Source organism: Rhinolophus ferrumequinum, chromosome 21 (genome assembly GCF_004115265.2).
Source record: "Rhinolophus ferrumequinum isolate MPI-CBG mRhiFer1 chromosome 21, mRhiFer1_v1.p, whole genome shotgun sequence".
NCBI lineage: Eukaryota > Metazoa > Chordata > Mammalia > Chiroptera > Rhinolophidae > Rhinolophus > Rhinolophus ferrumequinum.
In genome coordinates, this window is record NC_046304.1 from 15,544,464 (window position 1) to 15,567,641 (window position 23,178).

At 34.2% G+C, this 23,178-nt stretch overlaps 1 protein-coding gene across 1 annotated transcript in view; it reads right to left on the reverse strand.

Moving 5' to 3' along the window:
- PAFAH1B1 (platelet activating factor acetylhydrolase 1b regulatory subunit 1) overlaps positions 1-23,178 on the reverse strand; it is a 62,182-nt gene that overhangs the window by 12,750 nt on the left and 26,254 nt on the right. The window contains exons 2-5 of the mRNA XM_033089501.1: positions 21,588-21,809; positions 5,139-5,223; positions 4,782-4,856; positions 3,666-3,872 (exon numbers count right to left, since the gene is read on the reverse strand). Coding sequence (XP_032945392.1) covers positions 3,666-3,872; positions 4,782-4,856; positions 5,139-5,223; positions 21,588-21,619 — 399 coding nt within the window. The 5' untranslated portion in view covers positions 21,620-21,809. The remainder of the gene's footprint in view (positions 1-3,665; positions 3,873-4,781; positions 4,857-5,138; positions 5,224-21,587; positions 21,810-23,178) is intronic.

Genomic DNA, 23,178 nt, shown 5'->3' on the forward strand with positions numbered 1-23,178 from the left:
TGGTTCCTGAGCTCAGGGGGAAAGCATTCAGTTTCCCACCATTATGTTCATGTAGGTTTTTCGGATACCTTTACCTTTTATCAGGTTAGGGAAGCTCCCTTCCTAGCTTGTTCAGAGTTTTTACTCATGAACGCATACTGGAATTTTGTCAAAAGGCTTTTTATGAACCTATTACATTTTTTTGTTCATCAATCACAATGATTGGATTTTCGAATGTGGAACCAATCTTGCATTCTGGAATAAACACTACTTGGTTATGATGTATTAATTATCCTTTTAATGAATCGCTGGATTGAATTTGCTTATGTTAGGGATTTTGCATCTGTTTTTATGAAAGGTAATGTATTGGTCTATAATTATATGTATTTAAATATCTTTCTCTTATTTTGGTATCTGTTTAATTTTGACACCAAGAATTGATGAATATTTCACATACTGAAAAATAAATAAGGTGTGACCTTGAAGTTCACTTCAGTTTCAGTTAACTTTCTTTCCATGCATTCATTCAAGAACATTAAAGCATTTTCTCTAAAATAAATAGAACCAGAAAATTAACTGTTTCTTCACAAATAGCAAACAGAGCATTTCAGTGTTAGTTTAATGTCAAGAATTAGTAAGAATTTTATTTTTCTTTATATTTACCTTTTGTATGATTGATTATAAAATAAATCATGATAAAAAATTGTAATGCACTGATATAAAGGAAATAAAAAATATCTTTTCAATGGCATGTTTTCCCGAATTTTTTTCTATGCTTTTCAAGTATAGTGAATGTATATACTTCATTATCCGGTTTTCCCTTTGCTTCTGACAGTAACAATTTTTCCACATCATGAAAAACTTAGTAATAGTAAACATTCTTTTTAAAGGAGTCAAGCGAAAATCTTGGAATACTGAAAAATATCTGTCCTCATTTTTCAATACTTAGGTTATACAGTGATGGTGAAAGAAATTTTGGGTTAAAAAGTATAAACTTTTAAAGCTCTTCATATAGTCTGCTAAATTGTTCTACCATAAGACTGTATTACATGTAACGAGAATGCCTGCTTCATCAAATTCTAATCACCACTGGGAATTCTCATTTAAAAAGTAAAACATCTTGGCAGATTTGATACATATTGTAATTTTAATTTGCCTTTCTTCTACTATTGGTAGTGAGGCCAAAAATTTTGTTATTGTTGGTTAGCCATTTTTAATTCTTCTAATGCATTAATTATCTGTTCATTTCCTGCAGTCCATTTTTCTACTATTAGCCAGGCACTATACTATTATATATATTGTGTCTATGTTACTTCATTTTAAGCAAAAGAATCTTATGACATATTTTTAATTCCCTTTCCCAACAAATGAATTGAGCCTTAAATATATTAATCACTTTGCCCAAGATAGTCACAAAATTACAAAAAATTCTGTCTTTGTGTTCTCCTTTAAGTTTGGAAAGTAGTTCTAGCATAATCATCATTTAGAAATCACCTAGCTTTCCACAATTGAAGAAAGAAAAGTATGGAAGGGGAGTAGACACAGTTTTTTAAAAAAAAAAAAAAAAAATCCACAGAATATCCAAGGAAGTAATTTATGAGAAAAAAAAGTGAATAGAAAACATTGTTTATGATAGCAGATAACCAAAAATAACTTAGAAGTCCAAAGGAAGATTTGTTAATGGTAGTACTAAAACACTGCTGACACTGATAAGTATTCCTTTATTATCTGGCCAGCACTATTTTCAGCAGTTTCCCTGTATTAAGTTATTTAATCCTCCCCAAAGCCATATAAAACAGGTATTAATTATCTTCACTTTACAGATGAGGAAAGAGAAGCACGGAAAGTTAACTTGCCCATTATCACATTAATTATTAAATGGCGGGGTCAGTACTTGAACCCAGAGCCTGTGCTCTTGACCATTAACTATCCTAAAAAGCCTCCATATATAAATCAAACTTATCATTTGATATCATTAAAAATGATGATTCATTAGAAACAAAGAAAGGTCTTTCTAAAATAAGTTTAATAATAAAAGGAAACAAACTAAACAAATGCCTTTTATTAAGGAAACCATGTGTGCATATTAAATAAAGACTAAATGGAAGGAAAAACTGACTAGTTGCTGAGATATGTGGTATGATTATAGAGAAAAATTTTAAAACTTCATTTATAATATTTTAGAGTTGACTCAACAGATATATTTTAAGATGGTACATTTACAGTTCTGTTTTTTGCTTTTACACCAACACTGCAAAATCAATAGTTAAGACTAGATTTTTAACTTATTCAAGAATTTCTCCTTCACCCCTATGCCTCATGATAGCAGTGCAGTTTTGGTACTTAAAAAGACTGTCATGAAATCAATAATTTAAATACATGTCTATATACATTTGAAAAACAGCAATATATTGTACTAGTATGTAATCATCCCAGCCTACAGAAATACATGACGCACATATGAATTTAAGGCTCTCTTCCAATGATTTTGCAGCCGCCCACTGGATCACCAGAACACAAGATGGAAGGAAGCCACTGATTTAGAAACTAAAGAAACCACATAAGGAAAACACAAAACAATGTTTAACAACGAAGAACAAAAACAGGTTATGTATAGTCACATTTGTCATTCCTGCATTTTATTCTCGACTGCTGCTATATGATGTACCAGGAGTGCCCAAAAAATGTATCCAAGTGGACACTTTGGTCAACGTTGCTCAAGCAGTAGTTCACCATAATCAGAAGTGTCTGGACGCTGATGGTAACCACTTTAAGCACCTCTTGTAATTGCAAACATGACTTGTATTCATCTTTTGTTATCGGTATATATCGAGTATTACAATTTTAATACAGTTTTCCTTTCTTAAAATGTATATACATTTTTTGGGCACCCTCTGTATACAATTGTAATCTACTCACATTTTCTTAGTTAAACCTCTACAAACAAAACTTATAATCTAGAACTTAATCTGAAATAAATTTTAGAACACAGAAACATACCTAAATCTTTTAACTATATTTTGTTTGTCTTTCTGCAGGTGGTTTATACAACCGCCATTGTATTGTGTCTGGATCAAAGGGAATTATAAAAACTACCTTTTTTTGATCAAAAGATAAAACACTAAAATGTGTATGATTATTGTGAAAAATACAAAAATGAAAGAAATAAATAACATAAAGTGAAAAGCCCCTATATTCCCACACCCCTGGAGAGAACTGTTTAATTTGGAATCATAGCCAATATTAACTACATCAAAGAGTGCCTAATTTAAATAAATCCTCTATTGGATTCTTTTGCAGAATATATTCATCCCCTGAATTACTAGTGTTGTAATCCTGTATTTTCATCCATCACTTCTGCTTAAAAGGCACACACTTCTATCCTCATTCTCCAAGAACAAAAATTATTCAAGCACTAGGTGACCTACTGGGCAACACTAAATTAGCAACACCCATTTTCTCAGATTCAGTGAACTTGTTTGGCAGCTTGCCTCCCAGCAGCTACATTGAAATTTTATTCTAATTCTGTCTTTTAAGGTTTAGAACCAATCACACAGTTTCAAAGAGTCCCTTCTAACCTTCTTTTTTAGGTCCTCATTTTCAGGATCTTTTTCTTTCACCCAATTAAATTTAAATATTCTTTTAATAATTATCCTATTATACATCATTCAGTCTGAAAAAATTACCTTAATTGTAGCATCCTCTGAAGCAGAGACCATAACACTGAACACAGGGTGGAAAATGACTCGAGTGACTGGACTCCTATGACCACTCAATGCATATTTTTCAGGTGGACGGGGAATCCATTCTTTTGGGTCTCGTTTCTGACCAAGAGGTCCACCCGACGTAAATTCTTCTTTTGCTTCATTTAGTTTTGATTCTAATTCCATAACCTTGAGAATGAACACATAGTCACATACAGATTCCAATAAAGACAGCATATTTGATGTTTTTAAATACCGCCTTTATTTTGCATAATATAGATATATATGCGTATGCATGCAGGATACTTGAAAAAAAATCAGTAATTTACAAAGCATTCATCAGATTTATTTAAAATGATCTATATCATATACCAGCAAAATTTTTAGTGGTATGACAAACTGAAAACTGAGAAAAATTCAGTACAATTTTGTCTTACTTAACTCAAAGAAAAATTTCAATTTATGTATACTAATTAAAGGAAGAGCAGTAAACCCATGTTGAGTCCTCTGAAGTCTGCTACTCTTAATTCTTCCCAAACCAATTTACAATGTACATGCTAATAATATTAACATTCCCAATAAAAGCTAACATTTAGCATCTAAGTGTTGGGAACTTTGAATGGATTAACTCATGATATAACAAAGTTATTTATTTATTCTAACTTTGCATATTAAAAATTAAATTTGAGGACCAGAATATTACTTACTGCCTTCACTTTACACATAAAAATAAAAGCTCAGAGATAAAAATAACTTGTCTAAGCACATACTTTAGTGCTCTTTTCCCAGCATCATATTGGCTCCAAGCGTTCTTCCCATTTAAGTGCACAAATAAATTCTTTACTATCAATTCCTTCAAGTCAGGGTTGTGTCAATTCAACCCACCAGTACCCAGTTTACACGAGTTAGCATGTATCAGCAATGATCTGTCTGGGTCAAGGTGTTTTTCAATGCACAAAAATGTATTTTTATTTGCCTTTTCAAGGTTAAATATAATTATAATTAACGCAGGAGAATAATTTGTTATGCTAATAATTTCAGAAAGTTTATGTAAGAACATTCCAAATACAACTAACTTTAAAGAAAAAACATAGTTACCTTCTTTTGTAATCTAATAACGGATGTCCATTTTTTTTCCAAAAGGCCAGCATATTTCTTATCTAATTCTTCATTCTAGAGGCAAAAATGAGAACCTTTTAAAAAATGGCTCAACTACAATAGGTCAAGCCATACAGACCATTTATCTCTAAGTCCAAGAAATCTAATTATATAAAAAATCTAATTATATGTTACAAAAAATCTAATTATACAAAAAAGGGGTGAAAATCAAGTTTAGTGCCAAGTAAATGACAAATGATAAGATCTGTGAATAACTCAGGTGACTGTTAACTGCTGACACTTGAGTAAAATCCACTCATTAACTATACTAGGAATAATTGTAAAAGTCAAACATACCACATCTAATTCAGCTTCCTTTTTAAAAACTGAATATGCTTCTTCATAGCCATTTGAACGAAGATAATCTGCTATAGCTCGATTTCTGAAAGAAAACAAATTCAAATGACTCCTAACAAAATCTCGTTTTTATTTTGAAGAAATGATTTATTTAAAAACCTCATGACATTATTTTAAGAGTATTACCTTCCAAATCACACAAGTATTTCACAAAAAAGGGACCCCTCCTCCCCAAGCCTGTAGCCATGACATAGTACACCCATATATATTATTCTTGAGCTTTTAGTTTTAAGATTCTAATGTGTTCCTTACCTTATAGAGTGGGTACTCTATAGGTCAAGTTATGGCTTATATAATTAGGTATCAATTTGTGACAGTAATCATCTATTTTGTTCCTGTGTACCTTTAGCCTTCCCTTACTACTTGTTATGCAACTGAAATTTAGTTTTGCAGAAAGAACTGTTCTGATAAAATTATAATTAAGAAGAATTTTAATGTTAAGAGATAATTTTAAATCATTAGAGTAGGTGGAAAAAAAGGGTACAAGCTATAAACTTAGCATACGATCACAGAATAAGACATTCATTTCGAATTACAAAGAACGTGAAGGTTAAAGAAGCTGAATTAGCAGATGACCTTTTCATGATCTTATAGTCTTTCAAACAGAAAATCAACTACCTCCTTCGTAAGGCAACCTATTCCAGTATCTCTCTCTCAATTTTTTTTTTTGAGTCTTAAGTCCATTGTGATACAGATAGTTATTTGCTTGGGATTTTCTTTAAAAAGTGATTTTAGCAATCACTTTAACCAGTGTTTTGTGTTTTCTTTCAGAGATAATCTACCTATAAACACATATCCCTGCATAGTCCAGAGATAATACTTGTTTTTAAAACAAACTACGAGTACAGTACACTACGTATGTCTTACACTCAATGTCACATCCACTTACTTAATCTTACCAATCATTCTTTACCAGATGTAAATCTGCCTTTTCTTTTATATTGTATTTCCATTATGGAAACATGCTTTTTTATACTATTACAAACAATGCTGCTATGATTATCCTTGTATAAATGTCAATGCTACTGCTTTTGGAAATAAAAACACTCTAGTAATATTGTAGAATTGGTGGGATTAAGTTTTAATTCAATGGCACGTTAAAAATTAAACGAACAGTGGAGAAAGACAACAGGGCATTAGAGCAAACACTTCATGTTCCAGGCAATTATTAGCATAGCAAAGATTAAAATACAATAACTAGTGTAAGAGAAGCTCAGCACATGGCTTTCCTGGACGGGGGGCTGAGGAAAGGTAAATTCTTACTATGATTGTGAGTCTGCATGCTGCTCATATCACAGCCTGTACCTTCTGGCCTGTTCCACTAATGATAACTTGATTCATTAACAAGAATCTTCTTTACACAGAGCCGAAATCTACTTCTTAATTTCCACCAAATAGTTCTACCTGGGCCTTCTAAAACAATACACAATAGGAAGGCAATGACTCAAAATATTCCATGAAATACTGTGTTGTCAAAGCCTGTAATATAAAGCTTCAATACAAATAAATTCCCCTTTGGTTAGAATATCCCAAATAATAAGGGAAACAAGCTAAAAGACATCTATTTCTTAGCTTTATTTTCTTTTAATCTAAAAAACAAAGGCAAGCAAATAATGGGGGGAAATGTCAAGGATAAACGAATCATATATATAGTACTTGTAAATATTTAATGTTTCCACCTAGTTCCACTCCAACTTCAGGGTCAAGCCCGAAGGCCTGAAACTGCATGAACACACTGCACACAGCTTACAACTCTGAAGCTCATATAACAGATAACATGTATGTTACATATGCACAAATTGTAATGATTATAAATCTTAATGGATTTTAAAAAAACAGATAAATGGTGACACACTTTTCCAGGTAAGAATATTAAAAGGAAAAAATGCAAAATGACTATTCCTTTTTCCTTATTAAAAAAAATTTCCAACACTTTGAGATTACTGCTAACCTTTCAACCTAGTTTCATACCATGTTCTTTTTCCACATGTTCACATCACCATGTATGCGTATGCGTGGCTTTTAATTAAGTAACTTAATCTGCTAATTTCATTCAACATGTTGTGAAAAATCTTTCCTTCTCAGTAAATATTCACTTATGAACTTTACAGTTACTAATACTCAAACAATACTCCACTATATAAATGCACCCAATTTTATTTATGCAATCATCTATTGCTAGATGCTTACTTAGGCTGTTTCTAATTTTTTTCCATTTTAAACAATGTTGCAAATAAATATTCATATAGATAAGCCTTTCTCATATCTTTACATTTGAATCAAAAGATAATAAAGACTGAATGTTTGTATCCCACCCGACCCCAAAATGTTATGTTGAATCCTAATCCCTAATGTAACGGTATTTGGAGGTGGGGCTTTTGGGAGGTTATTACTCATTAATAAAAGAGACTATGAACCAGGAATCATGCTTCACCAGACACCGAATTTGCCAGTGCCTTGATCTTGAACCTCCTAGTCTCTAAGTGTCAGAAATAAATCTTTCTTGTTTATAAGCCACCCAATTTATGGCATTTTGTTATAGAGCCTGAACAGACTAAGACAAAAGTTACACACATTTTTTTAGACATTTTTATAGCTATTGTCAAATTGTTTCCCAGAGTTGTACCAATTTATACTCCTACCGGTAGTTATGATTGTCATTCCTTTACAACATCTTTATTTTTTAAAACATTTGGGTTAGTATTTACTGACTGAAATAAACAAATAATTGATACCTTTTGATTTTGCTTATGTAACTTTTATAAACATGGACTAGATGCTAAATTTTTAAAACTTCCGCAATCCAGCAGGTCCTTGAATAACATCGTTTCGCTATAACATGGATGAGATGCCGAAGGAACTTAACTCTTGTTTATACATCAATTAGCCTAAAGTAAAATTGGTTCTTCAGTTCCAGAACCTATCGATGATGTTAAGTGAGAACTTCCTGTATTTCCAAATTCTATGTGGCTTAACCCAACATCTGTATTTTAAAAAGTTGTTGTATGGCAAATATGATTAATTAGAAAGATGTAGGTAATTCCAAATGTGCATAAAGCAGCACCTCAAATATTCACTGTCTCTTTTGATTCTAAAACCGTCCTGACTAGCAAGTAGTGAAATGATTTAGGAAAACAATTCCAATCGTGTTTTTTCATAAATGTGTTTAAAATTGACTTAAACTGCTCTTAAAAAAGCCCTACACACAAATCCTTGAAACCAAGAATGTCTCAAACTTTTAACCACTAGGTTTGTTGTTTTTTTGTAACTTGACTAAATGTGGAAGATGGGAGAAAATAGATGATTCACAAGTTTCTGGTGGATCATAGTAACATTTACTAGGACAGGAAACACAGAAGAGGAAGAAGAAAAAAGGTGAGACTATAATAAGCTAAGTTTTAAATCTTTTGACTTGAAGTAGCTTAAGATATTCAAATGAAGATATATGATAGAACAGGTAACTGGATATACAAAATAGAGGCTTGAGAGAAATCTGACAAGAAAAGGATTTGGAAAAATTAGCAAACAGGTAGTAGTGCTTCAAACTATGTTAAGTGGTGAAAGACACTTCAGAAGAAGGTATACAATGGGAAGAAAAAAGGAGACTAGTAGGTAAATAACGAAACCTTGACAGATACCAATACTTAAGCTATTAGGTTGTATGACAATTATACTTCAATAAAAAAAAATTTTTTAAAAGAAGCTATCACAGTGAAGGACCCAAGTAAAGAAAATTGAGAAATGTCAGCAAGCCAATGGAGAAGGGAGTTTCAAAGAAATGAAAATGGGTAACAGTGATAAAGATCTAAGAGGTCAAAGTAAGTCTAAAAAAAGTCCAAGCAATCTGGCTACTAAGAGGTCCATGTTGACTTTAGCAAGTGCATTTTTAGAATTTAAAGAAGTGTCAGTAGTACATTCCACAATAAGGTGTCAACTGAGCACTATGAAATATTGGAGTTGGGAAGGAGCAGTGAGTTTTTAAAATATCATTGATGGGATCTCCTTCTATCTAATAAAGGTAAAATATTTAATAACACCATGACATTTGAGAGTTGAGGAAAAGAGATATCACATGTCATTAATAATATAATACAGAACTACCAAAAGAGCAAGATATATGTGCAAAAACAGAGAATAAATTAGAACTGAAGTTTAAATGAGTCTAATACCATTAGGGATAGTTGTACAACATACAGATAATTTACAAAGTCTACAACCCAGTCCCAGAAGAGTCTAGTCAATTCTATTTCCCAATCAAATACAATTTAGTCAGACTTCTTAGTCACACTTCTAGCCACAGGTCAGGTAAGTGATGACAAAGTCAAGCAACAGAAGTCAGATTCCCTGGGACAGGTAATTTTGGCCCCGCCCCCACTGTCTCATCCTTCAATATCTAAGCCAACTACTGTTCCAGTGAATGTGCAACCTATAACTGAAGCAAGGAGTACTACCATCCCTTAATGTAAGAATAAGACTGAATAATCTCTTGGTTCTAACAGCCTCAAGTGTGCTTCTGGGGTTTGCTACTAATTTCAGTTGTTGACCTAGAGTTGATTTTCATCAGTTTTATTAAGGATGGAAGACTTATAACTCTTTTGAAACAAGTGGACCTCAAGGTACAAGTTTATAATAATCTCTCAAAGAAACTTCATATACTTGATTTAAATTAACCAATTAAGCCCCAGGAGATAAAGCAAAGCAACCAATCAGGAAAATAAAAGAAAAATTCATGCAGAAGTATAATAGGTCATTCTGAGTAAACCAAAACCAGTAACCCTTATAGAATCAGAGAAAATGGTTTAAATCAAAAGAACTGAGATGAAGGATTTTTATCCATGAACAAACAGAACTGACTAGACAGAGCTCAGGCTCATGTGGAAAAGCACCACACTGAAAATAGTCTACTGCTGTCCTTTGATACTATTACAGTAACAAATGAAATTGTGTTCGTTTTCTAAACTATTCCAAGTTTATTAAAATGCCAGGATTAGATTTTAAGCATTTTGGCCAACTTCCTACACTGTCTTTATTGTTTTTTTATTCCCCAGAATAATTCTGTAGCCATAATACAACACCATGCCACTACCAACCCATATACACATTCACTCTTATATAAATGAAAATAAAAATTTTAAAAGTTACTCTAAATGTTACGAACTGCCAAACGATGACAACTCTAAAAGGACTGTATACAACCAACATACGCTTGTATCAATAAAAGCACAATACTTCAAAGTCCCCAACATCTCTCACAAATTTTAACCGGAGCAGAGGGAATTACAGAGCACGCATTAGAGAAGACTGAGGTAGAAGCTCTTTTTCACAGGTAAAGAAACAGGCTCACAGAGCTTAACTGACTTTTTGGTTAGCAAGTGGTGCAGCTGGGAATCAAACCTGGTTCTCTTGTAGTCAAAATGATGTTAGTGTTTTTCAAGCTGTGTACTCTAGCACTCTGTGAGGTTGAATAAAAGTGTTCTGGAATTCTATAAATATTTTAACTTCATTGCTTATATGAAGAGAAACAAGGGTAAATCAAAAGCTGACAAACTGAGATGTTTTCTTCTCAGGCCCATTAAACAAGATACACTGAAAAAGGTTGATCTCACATATTCAGGGATTAGAATAGCAATGGAGATAAGGTGCATCTCTCTACAAGGCTACAGCTGCCCAGTGAATCTGGGATGCAGGGTTATGAGGGCACATCATTAAAATAACTGAGGAAACTGGCAGGATCTAGCATGGAAGTCCATGCCACAAGGAGCATACTGTTAGCTCCAGAAGAAAACTCTCACACCAAAGGCTACACCATTTTTTTTTAAACTATTTTTTCCTTTTCTTTTGAATTTTATTGGGGAATATTGGGGAATAGTGTGTTTCTCCAGCGCCCATCAGCTCCAAGTTGTTGTCCTTCAATGTAGTTGTGGAGGACGCAGCTCAGCTCCAAGCCAGTCGCCGTTTTCAATCTTCAGTTGCAAGGGGCGCAGTCCACCATCCCATGTGGGAATTGAACCGGCAACCTTGCTGTTGAGAGCTCGCGCTCTAACCAACTGAGCTATCCGGCCGCCCCTCCGGAAGCTCAGCGTGTTGCCTTCAACCTAGTTATGGAGGGCACAGCTCACTGGCCCATGTGGGAATTGAACCTGCAACCCTGTTGTTCAGAGCTCTTGCTCTTACCAACTGAGCCATCCGGCCGCCCCACGGCTACACTATTTTAGACTAACACCGAGATGAACTCCACAGTCCTGGAGAAGGTGTGAATAAAGTTCATTTCAAGCAGAGACACTACTGAGTGTCATTCAATCTATAAGCTGCTGCCAAACAGGTAACATGACTTCTTAAATATGCAACAATCACACACTGAGTCTTTGGGGAAAGAGAAGCACAGGTGAGCTCCTGGCCATAGGTCTTACACCTTTCCAACCTAACATGCCCTGACAAAGGGTTGTTACAATGATCATCCTTCACCATCACAACTGAAGATACCAACTTCCAAAGGGGAGTCCAGGATTCAATTGCTATGAGTCTTGGGACAAGTACAAGCACAGTAAGACGTCACAACGAGATTATCCTGTCAGTGACAAGGAAAACTAGAATGAAATTTAGGCGAGCAAGTCAGAGTGAATGGACCCTCATCCTCACCATTAAGCAGAAAAACAGATACCTGGTATACGAGCCTATCAGTTACTGTTTCTCGTCAGCAGATATCTGGGTCTGAGGTAGAATCTATCCCTCACTCTCCACACCAGAGCAGAAACAAAACCTATCTACCCAATAAGTAAAAACACTGTTGGAGTTTTCTAAAACAGCAAACCAAAAAAGTGAACACAAAAAATGCATTATTATTCATTCTAATAGTGAGACAAAATTTTTTGAATCATAAAACCACAAAGCAGTTGGCACCACTGAACAGTTCCGTTTTGATCCCCGCCCTTTATTTATGTTTTCTTCTCTATCCTCTTAACCTGTTAAGAGAGTTGGCATGGCCTAATGTAAGTCAGAGGTCAGCAATGTCTCCAGAGGGGGACATTTTGCCTTGTTCCTCAGTACAACTTGCAACTTTTAAAACATATTTCCCCTCTAATTTTAATGTCTATAACAATTATAAGACATTTTATTTAACTGTGAGATCCATTTAGAATATAGTAAAAAAATATTTTGTATACTTAAGAAACCCTAAAGGAAAAGTCAGGCTGTACAACAGGAAGAACAGCCAGTATAACTGTCATGTATTGACAACTCTGAAACATTTACATTTTTTAAATGTAAAGCAAAACAAGGAAGGAGAAAAGGATGAGTGCCTGTTATATGAGGTGTTGTTGTTGTTAATGTTTGACTTGTTAAAACAATAAGCCCGTAAACAAATACTTCATTTGTGAATTTGAACCAAAATTATGAAATTGCAGATGGTTTCAAAAAATATATTTAACATTTGACATTATTGTAGGCATCCTTAAACATAACTAAAATGTTGTCATCGAGGTCAAGATTGTTGACTTTCTGTGGAACTCATACAAAGCCCTTTTATTGTCCCATATCACATTTCATTTCACTACAGGACTTGACCGTTATTCTGGAGGATTGTATTAGAAGAGGATTGTTACAGAGGAGGAAGACAATGCCACAAATGCCAATCAGGAAGTTGAGAAAGTTAGCTTTATATATATATATATATATATATATATATATATATATATATATATATATATATACACACACACACACACACATACACACACACACACACACACACACACACACACACACATGTTAAGTAGCTCCTATTTCAAATACGAGGTTGGAAGTCACCTGAGGGCTGGGATTCAATTAGGTATTTGAGAGTGATGAAAGGGGATGAGGGACAAGTAAATGATTCATCAGGCAACAGTGGAATGACAGCCACATATTAGGACTTGACGCATACTAATTCTAAAAATATAAATTCATTATTAGTAGTATTGTAGATTATTGACTATCCTACTGTTCAATGCAGGGTAAAAACTGCTCCATCAACAAATGGATCCTATATTTAGCCAGGTAATTCTGGAGATAGTTATTATGGTATGCCTTATTTTAAGGGATCTTCACTTTTATTCTTTAGGGCTTGACTTAAAATGTGATGATCTTCCTTTACTGGGTTGCTATCCAATCTAATCACTTGTATGCTTCTGAGAAACAGGTCTTTTTAAAATACCACTTTCACTAAAATTGCTTTTTTTTGCCTCTCTTGTCCATACTAAAATTGCTTTTTTTTGCCTCTCTTGTCCATAATCTGTTCCTGTTCTGTCTTTTCAGCCATTTCGCTCATTTAATCTTGTTTCCAATATTTATATCTATTATTTGGATGGATTGCTTTGGGGACCATTTAAAATGACAGTACTGATTATAGGCATCCTTGTCTTACTCTCGACATCAATGTTCCTGTTTCTAGTGTTTTACCATTAACTGTTACATTTGGTTGAAGGTTTGAGAGATTTATTTTTTAAATGTTAATGACAAGATACTTTTTTAATCTTAATGAAGACCTTTCCTGGTTAAGGAATGTTTTGAAATCAAAAATGTTGAAGAATTTGATCAAGTATACATTGCGATCTCCGTCATGTATTATTCTTTCCCTTTCTCCCCTTCAGTCCCGTCTAGAATGCCTACTTTTTCTTTTTTTCTTTAAGGCACAATTCACATCTTGCCTTCATAAAAAGATTCTTCTGTTGAATCTCATTTTCTTTTTTTCTTTAGGCTTTACACACTTCAGTAACTTTGGTTTTGCTCCTCAGATAGATTTACAATTTCCTGGGAGAAAAGGGACCATAACCTGACCCTCTTTTATATTCTTTAGCGTGAAGCTGGGAAATATGAGGTGTGATCAAACAATATAGTGAATATTTAAATTAAAAAGAAACTTATTACAGTAAAAGACACACTGCCATTAATCCCCCGCATTTTGAACACACTTATCCCCCCATCGTTCTTGCCACTTTCTGAAGCAGTTCTAGAAGTCTTCTTTTGGGGGCGTCTCTAGTTACGCTATCGTGGCTGCCTCCATGTCCTGAATGGATTCAAAATATTTATTTACCTTTCATGGTCATTGAGACTTTGAGGAAGAGCCAGAAGTCGCATGGTGCCAGATCCAGTGAGTAAGGTGGATGAGGACACACTGTCATGTTTTTATTTGACAGAAATTGCCATATACCAGAAGCTATGTGTGGCAGGAAGCATTGTCATGATGGAGGGTGGTTTATGGCACGCTTTAAAACACACTTTCTCTCAACCGTAGCTCACACCCGACTGACTGCACCAAACAAGTTGAAACTTGTCACACACTGTTACTAAGGCTTGATCCGCTGCTTCCCATATTGAAGATCCCTGCCTTTCCCTTTGCTGGCACTCGGCAGCAGCATTCACCGTATTTTGTGATCACAATGGAAAGGCTCCGTGTCACACATCACTTCTGGTACGGAAATTTCTGTCAAATAAAAACATTACGGTGTGCCCTCATCCACCTTATTCACTAGATCTGGCACCGTGCGACTTCTCTGGCTCTTCCCCAAAGTCAAAATGACCATGAAAGATAAACATTTTGAATCGATTCAAGACATTGAGGCAGCCACGACAGCGCAACTAAAGACATTCACAAAAGACGACTTCTAGAACTGCTTCAGAAAGTGGCAAGAACGATGGAATAAGTGTGTTCGAAGTGAGGGGGTGTATTTTGAGGGGGATTAATGGCAATGTGTCTTTTACTGTAATAAGTTTTTTAAATTTAAACATTCACATTTTTTTCATCACACCTCATATAACAAGGCCTATCTAGTCCTTTTTGTTCTTACTGCATTGGCTAGAATCTCAAATACAAGTTTTAATGGTAGCAGAAACATATGAACTCTGAACCTGTTCTTGTCTTTAATGGGAATGCACCTAATATTTCTAAAATGTGTGCTGTAAACTTCTGGTAGACCCTTAATCGAGTTAAAAAAACATCCTATTTATTTTCTAGGAAAATCTTAACAATCAGGAATGGGTATTAAAAATAGGATTTCTGCATGTTTTGGATGGGTCATGGTTTTTCTATTTATTAACATATTAATTACATCAATAGGTTTCTTAATGTTGAGAAACCTTTGAATTCTTGGAATTATACTTGGCCATGATTAACTTTATTCACTGTTATATTATTTAGTATCTTTGTATCTGTGTTCATATTAAATATTAGCTTGTAATGTTCTTCATTATTTTACTCTTGCCTAGTTATGTACTCTTGCTATCAGGGTTATTCTAGCCTCATAAAATGAGATCCTAAGTTTTCCACCTCTTTCTATGTTCTTTAAGAGACCATACAATCTGGGGAGTTACTGGTCCTTAAAGACTCAACAGAATTAAGAGTCTAGTTCATTTTAAGTTGCCTTTCTCATTACTGTATTGTTCATTTGTGTCTTTTCTCTATTAATCAGTTTTGTCTATTTTATGGTCTTTTAAAAAAGCTAGCACTTAATTTTACCAATCAAGTTTACCATGTTATATTTTCTATTTTATTTATTATTAATTCCTTCCCTCTGCTTCCTTTGGGCTTATTCTGGTTTTCTTATTCTTCAATTTAATGTGCATTTCTGATCTTTGGTTTTTAAAAAAGATTCATTAAAGAGTATCTAATTTTCTGTATGTGGTGTTGGCTACATCCCACAGGACTTTGTTAGGAGTACCCTCAGTATTACTGCTTCCTTTACTTCCTAAGTTTCATTTCGATCTTTTAACTCCAGTTATTTAGAAGTACATTTTTAAATGTTCATGTGGATAGGTTTCTCGTAGCTCTCTTTTTGCTATTAATTTTTATTTCTATTGCATTATGGTCAGCAATGAGGCCTTCTGCTTTTTTGGAATTTGAGATTTTTCTTTGCAGCCCACTGAGTGGCATTTTTTCCCATTAATACTTATATAACTGAGTGAGGAAAATGTGTAACCTAAGAATCGTTCACCTAACTTTTTACTTGTCACTCATTTATGGGAGCAAGTAAAAAATTATTTCCTAGCATGCAAAGATTCAGGGAGATACATTTATGAGCCCATCTTGAAAAAGGTACATAATGACAAAGTCCACCCAACTAATTGAGTAATCAAAGTAAGAATACAACAATGGTCCAAATTCATCATTAAATATGTGCAGTATGTCAATTATACTTCAATAAAACTGTTAAAAACATACAAGAATGGGAAAGTTGTGGCACAAAAGAATTAGGTGTGAGCAACCCCTCATTTGCACTCAAGGGGAGTGCAAATATCATCAACCAGGATAGCATAAAAATAAGACTTTCTTTATCTTTCATAGGGGGAGATAAATGGGTAAAATTTGATAAACAAACAGAGGTCCAAATTTATTTTGTTAAAAGTAACTATTAGATGAACTAACAACAGATACTACCACTTCCAAATTCACAGAAAGGGTGACAAAAAAATATTAAAAACAGGTTGCAAAGTACAATTCTATTTTATAATCTTAAGAATATTCACTAAATTTTTGTAAATATATGAAGAATATCTGGAAAGATAATAACAAAGAGATAATGTTAGCCAGCTTTGCAAAGCGGGACTGAGAAACCGAGGAAGGGATAATGTTTACATTCTGATTTGTATTAATTTTGGTAATTGAATTTTGTTTAATGAACCAACTTAAATTAGAAAACTGGTTCTGCCTCTAGTACTAGTCATGAAACTGGATAATTTTTATTTCCCCAATCTTCAATTTATCTATAAAATAAAGATATCTGTGATATCCACATAAATGTTTTTTATATTATTCATGTTTGTATACCTCATAGTAAGAACATAGAAGGCAGGAAACATTCATTTAATGATTTGAACCACATTTAGTAGTACTACTCAAATTACCTGTTTCAAGTATGTAAAAATTATTTTCATTTCTACCCCAAAAATATCTAAAAGAATTTTATAGGCTAACTGCTACTGGTATCCAACCTATTAAAAATGCTAAAATGTTATAAAGGCAAATTAAGGTGTCAGACTTTATCTTACTTGTAAGAGGTACATAAACATTTATTTCTTTTTAGCATAGTGAATATATATATTTATATTATTTTCCAAAATACGAGAAAGAGCAAAAACCTTCATTTTATTTCCTTACTAAAAACTAGAAGATATTAAATCTATTCCCCTTTACATTTAGATGTATAAGACAAATGTTCAATACTTGAGCCCTTTTAAGTCCATTCTTATCTAAAATTCTCTACAAATTCAGCCACCTGAAATTAGGTTCTTTCTCCCTTTCTCAACTGATTTTTATCCAAATTAAAAGCTCTATTTTTGGCCATAATATTTAAATACTCATCCTGAGTATGATGGTAAAAAGCATGATTTGTAGTCAGGTCACTTAAGTCATCTAGAAGAAAAAGATCTGAATTGACTTAGAAACAAGAATGATTAAAAATGAGATATATCTTCAATAATATGCAGTTATTATTAGGTTGGTGCAAAAGTAACTGCGTTTTTTTGCAATTATTTTTAACCTTTTAAACTGCAATTACTTTTGCACGCACCTAATAATTACAATGTCACTTATAATCACAAAATAGTGGGAACTACCTAAATGTTCAAATATAGGAGAATGGTTGAGGAAATAATGGTATACACACAGTGGAGTACTATCCAGCTGGTGAAAGAAAAGAAGGGAGGAGGATCTTTATGAAGTTATATGCAGTGAGTTCCAGGAGATACTGCTAAATGAAAAAGAGCAAAGTGCCTAAGAGCACATAGAGTATGCTACCTTTTATTTAAGAAAGGAGGCACAAGAAAACATACATATATCTCTCCTATCTTTATAAAACAATGAGGCTGGTTCTTACCAGGGATAAGGGTGATAACTTAGAAGGGATTCAGGAGAGAGTAACACTTCTGAGTATACATTTTTATATAATCTTCTACATATTCAAAATATTATATTAACACAGATGGGAAAGGGGATGCAGAAAACTGAAAAGCTAGAACAGATGAACCCAAATGTATCTCAAATAAATAATATAAACACATGAAGAGGGAAAAATACAAAACTAATCCAAGCAAGTTACAAATAGTACTGTAAACCCTCACTTAATGTCATCAATAGGTTCTTGGAACTGAGGTGAAATGACAGATAACGAAACCAATTTTACCATAGGCTAACTGATACAAAACAAGAGTTAAGTTCCTATGGTATTTCATCAAAATTGTAATGAAATGATGACGCTGAACAAAACATTTGAGGACCTGCTGTATTTGATTATATATTCTGCTTTGGGCAGAGTGGATAGGCGGAGAACTGCATACAAATTCTGAACCCTTTCCAGGAGGTTTGTTTTATGAAGTGGTATGAGCATTAACAATTTTAAAACTATTTTAGAAGTATTATAGAACTGAGCAAATGAGTCAACATACTGATATTGTTGCAAGACAGGATCTCACTATAGAAGAAGAGATACAAAGAAGGCAGAGGGGAAGACAAGAAAGAACCGCATGGGAATAGACTGGAATTAAAGTATAGCCTAATGATTTCTAAAATAAGTATGTGTACGTGTATATGTATGTATCAGTGGTTCTCAAATGGAGGAGATTTTGCACCCCAGAAGACAGTGGTAACATCTGGAGACATTTTTTTCTTCCCCCCCCAAGTCAAGTTGTTGTCCTTTCAATCTTAGTTGTGGAGGGTGCCGTTCAGCTTCAAGTTGTCCTTTCAGTCTTAGTTGTGGAGGGCGCAGCTCAGCTCCAGGTCCAGTTGCCGTTGCCAGTTGCAGGGGGCGCAGCCCACCATCCCTTACGGGAGTCGAACCAGGAACCTTGTGGTTGAGAGGACGCGCTCCAACCAACTGAGCCATTTGGGAGCTCAGCGGCAGCTTAGCTCAAGGTGCCATGTTCAATCTTAGTTGCAGGTGGCTCTTCCCACCATCCCTTGTGGGACTCAAGGAACTGAACTAGCAACCTTGTGGTTGAGAGCCCACTGGCCCATGTGGGAATAGAACTGGCAGCCTTCAGAGTTAGGAGCATGGAGCTCTAACAGCCTGAGTCACCGGGCTGGCCCCCTCTGGAGACATTTCTGATTGTGGCATCTATGGGTAGAGGCCAGGGATGTTGCTAAACAACCAATAGTGTACAGGTCAGCTCCCATAGCAAAGAATTATTTAGCCCAAAATGTCAACAGTGCCAAGACTGAGAAACCTGAGTACAGATGTACACCAGGGTGTCTGTATAGGTGGTTATACACACTTCTGTTTCCTGGTTCTGTCTATGTAAAGGGCCCAGAAGCAAAAATAACCTGGTAGTACTAAGTACACTGCCCATATCTTGATCTTTAATACCATTCCCCACTAAAAGGAACCAGGGCTTTTTGGGGCAATGGCTGATTCTAGGGCTAAGGCAGGATTGGTACACAATAAGCCTGGAACATCTTGTTATGCCAGAAAGAAGTGCACATACAAAAATTAGGGGCACATTTAAGAGTCAACTGAAGAGCCTCTCCTATGGGATAATCTAGGACAATTCAAGCATCAAAACAGTGAAAATAGTAATAAATGATAAAACTATTGAAAATATAAGAACCCATGAGGTCATACCAATAATGAAAAGACAAGTAAATAAAAAGGAGGACAAGGTCCCTTGATTACAGTAAAATGCTGAGTGCTGACTAGCAAATGTGGAAATAATAAGAGCGTTGAAAAGTCATTACTTTGCAACCACCTAGGGGAGGAACTATTGATGGAAATAATGTTTACATAGTCTTAAAGTGTCTCCCCACTTATTTGTTGAAAAGGAAATAATAGTAACTACACAGTGGAGAAATCAGGCATCTTGACTGAGGGATCAAAATTAACATCATCATTGAAGAGCAGATGAACATTATGTCTTTTGATATGATATGCTGAGAATAATAAAAAAATTACTTATGCAGTATTCTGGCTAAGAATGCATAACCTGAATTTAATCATGAGGAAACAAATTCAAGTTAGATAAATGCAAAATGCAAAATGAAGTACACACTATTAAAAAAAAAGGTGGGGGGAGGGAACTATTCTTCAAAAATATCAATGTCGGGGCAGCCAGTTAGTTCGGCTGGTTAGAGCATGATGCTCTTAACAACAAGGTTGCCTGTTCGATCCCCACATGGGCCACTGTGAGCTGCGCCTTCCACAACTAGATTGAAACAACTACTTGATTTGGAGCTGATGGGTCCTGGAAAAACATACTTAAATAAATACAAGTTTAAAAAAAAAAAAATCTTCGCTAAATAAAGCGAATCCTTTAAAAAAAAAAAATCAATATCATAAAAGACAAAGAAAGGTTGAGGACATGTTCCAGATTAAGTGAGACTAAAGAGACAAGACAACTGAACATAATACCTTATGGTACACCAGAGAGGATTTAAAAAATGCTGTAAAGGACATTACTGGGTCAATTGACAAAGTTGGAATATGAAGGTGAATTAAATAAATGTATTATTTTAATGTTAAATTTACTGAAATTGCTACCTGTACTGTAGTTTTATAAAAGAATATCCTTATAGGACTCCACACTGAAGTGTCTGGGAGAAAGCTCCTTGATGTATGCAACTTATTCTCAAACGGTTTAGGAAAACAATATTATATGTGTGTACATGTACACATACAGCTACAGCGTGCAAATGAGAAAGCAAATGGTAAAAAATGTTAATAAAAGGTGAATCTGGATAAAATGTATATTAAGTATTCTTTGTACTAATCAAACAAATCTACAAATTTGAAATTATTTCCAAATAAAGTTTTTAAAAAAACCACAGAACACAAAACTAATTTTTTCCCCACTGTATTCTTCACCTACAAACATAGAATGCTGTAAAATATGGGATGCTGCATGATACCACATAATAGCAGTGGTCAAATCATTTTCATGCCTCTCTTTAATGCATTTGCATTAATTATTATGTTAGCCACCTCATAAAGTTCAAATACTGTAACAGCCATTGGATGACAGAAAGTACAGTAAGGCAAAGGCAAACAAAGCCTTAGTAGTAACGACAAAAAAGCTTTCATTTTTCTAATACATGGAATCCAGACAAAAAAATTTAGAAGAGCTTTGAAGCACCTATCTTCCAACTGAACATAATATATTTAAGACAAGTTTAGGATTAAACTCATTTCAACTAACTTGTTTGTTTTGTTTTAAACTTATACACAATAAGATCACAAGGGTAAACAATTCTATGCCAAAGTTAAGACCCAGTTTTAAAATCAGACAACGGCCCAAACCAATACTTGAATACTCATAACAATAGTTGATTAATGAGAACAGACCCCCACCCCCCGCCCAAAGCTGTACTTTAATTTACTACTTTGTCCTTTATGAGAGGATTTAAAAAACACACAAAACAGAGAAACTTACAGTTCATCTCGTTGTCTCTGGGACAGCACCATTTTGGCTGTAATGTCAAGCTTATTTGATATAGTGGTATGTCCCCTCCTTTGGGAAATCAAAAGGCTGTGTGATCCCTGGATTTATAGTTAAATATGCCACTAAGTGGCTTCCACGCAAGGGAAGATGATTCTTTTACAAATGAATTCAACGAGTAACCAGGAGATATTCAATAAGTAAGTTTCATTCCACCTAAGGAGAAAGAGAGAGAGAAAAGATTATTTCTTTCACTTAGAATTTAAGTTACTACTAAATTATTACTTGCAGTACACACTTTCAAAGATGAGGTTATTAGGGTACTAATGTGAATATCAGCTATTTTCAACCTATTTAAAATTATCTTTAATAGTTTACAGCACTATTTTAAAATGTACTCACTCCCTACCATGTCACCTGCTATATATTGATACTAATTCCATAAAATTTCAAACATTAACATGACTTCTCTAGAAAACTATAATTCTCCCTTAAAGACAAAAAAAATCACTTTTTAATTTACAAAAAAGATATAATCTTAAAAGCATGACAGACAGGGGTTTCATAAACTATCCACAAGCCAAAAGGTACCAACCATAACTGAAGTCATCTTCAAGATGAAATATTAGTCACCAATAATCTTAGAATAGCTGGTATTACTTATAATGCAAGTAAACTATTTGGCAACCTAATGTTCTCTTAACCAAAGCATTTATCAAGAATTAATTGAGTATTATTTCAATTTATTGTGTCCTTTAGAAGCATGTGTTCTAAAAATAAAAAGTGAATGAACAGATTCTATGATAGTAATCTAATTCTTTAACCTAGTTTTTAGGGAGCATTACTTAATACCTCAGAGCCCTTTATTTATACCTATAACACTATAAGATTAATTTCTAAACAGTATCTAAAAAGTATCGCGATCAGCTCAATGAGAGTAAAGGTAGGTAAAAATAAGCAAAATCAAGCTTTCTTAAAGAATTATTCTTCAAAGCTCCTATTTTACAAAAAAAATTGGTTTGTCATCACATTGCACAAAGATAGCTAGACAGAATTTCCACTGTAGTTAGGAAATATATGAGATAATCTTACTTAAAATGCAGACTACTGGTTTATATAAAACTCAATTGGAAGGGACACTTCAAAGAAATACGAAATCATCCTCCAAATGAAATAAACACTTAATGAAGGGCCTATGGGACCACCTATCAAGAGACACAACATGGACAGAGGTGACAAAGAGCATTTAGTACCTTTTTCATGTCACACCAGGCACTATTCCAAACACTGCGGATACAGTGGTGAATAAGCCAATCCAGGTAAAATGAAAGACTCTGGTTTTAAAAATGAACTGAGTCAAAAAGTGCCCAATGGCAGGTGCTGATTTTAATGGAGATCCCTCTCCATTGAGCAATTCTAGTAAATGTTAATCAGGAATTTATTTTATGATTTTCAATGATTCTTCTGACCTGGAGGCCAGTTAGCTCAAAATGACAGCTGGAAACTGTCATACCACTATGTCTAAATCTAGAGAACTATGACTGTCAGTAATAAATAGAAGAACGAGAATCAAACACAATGGACA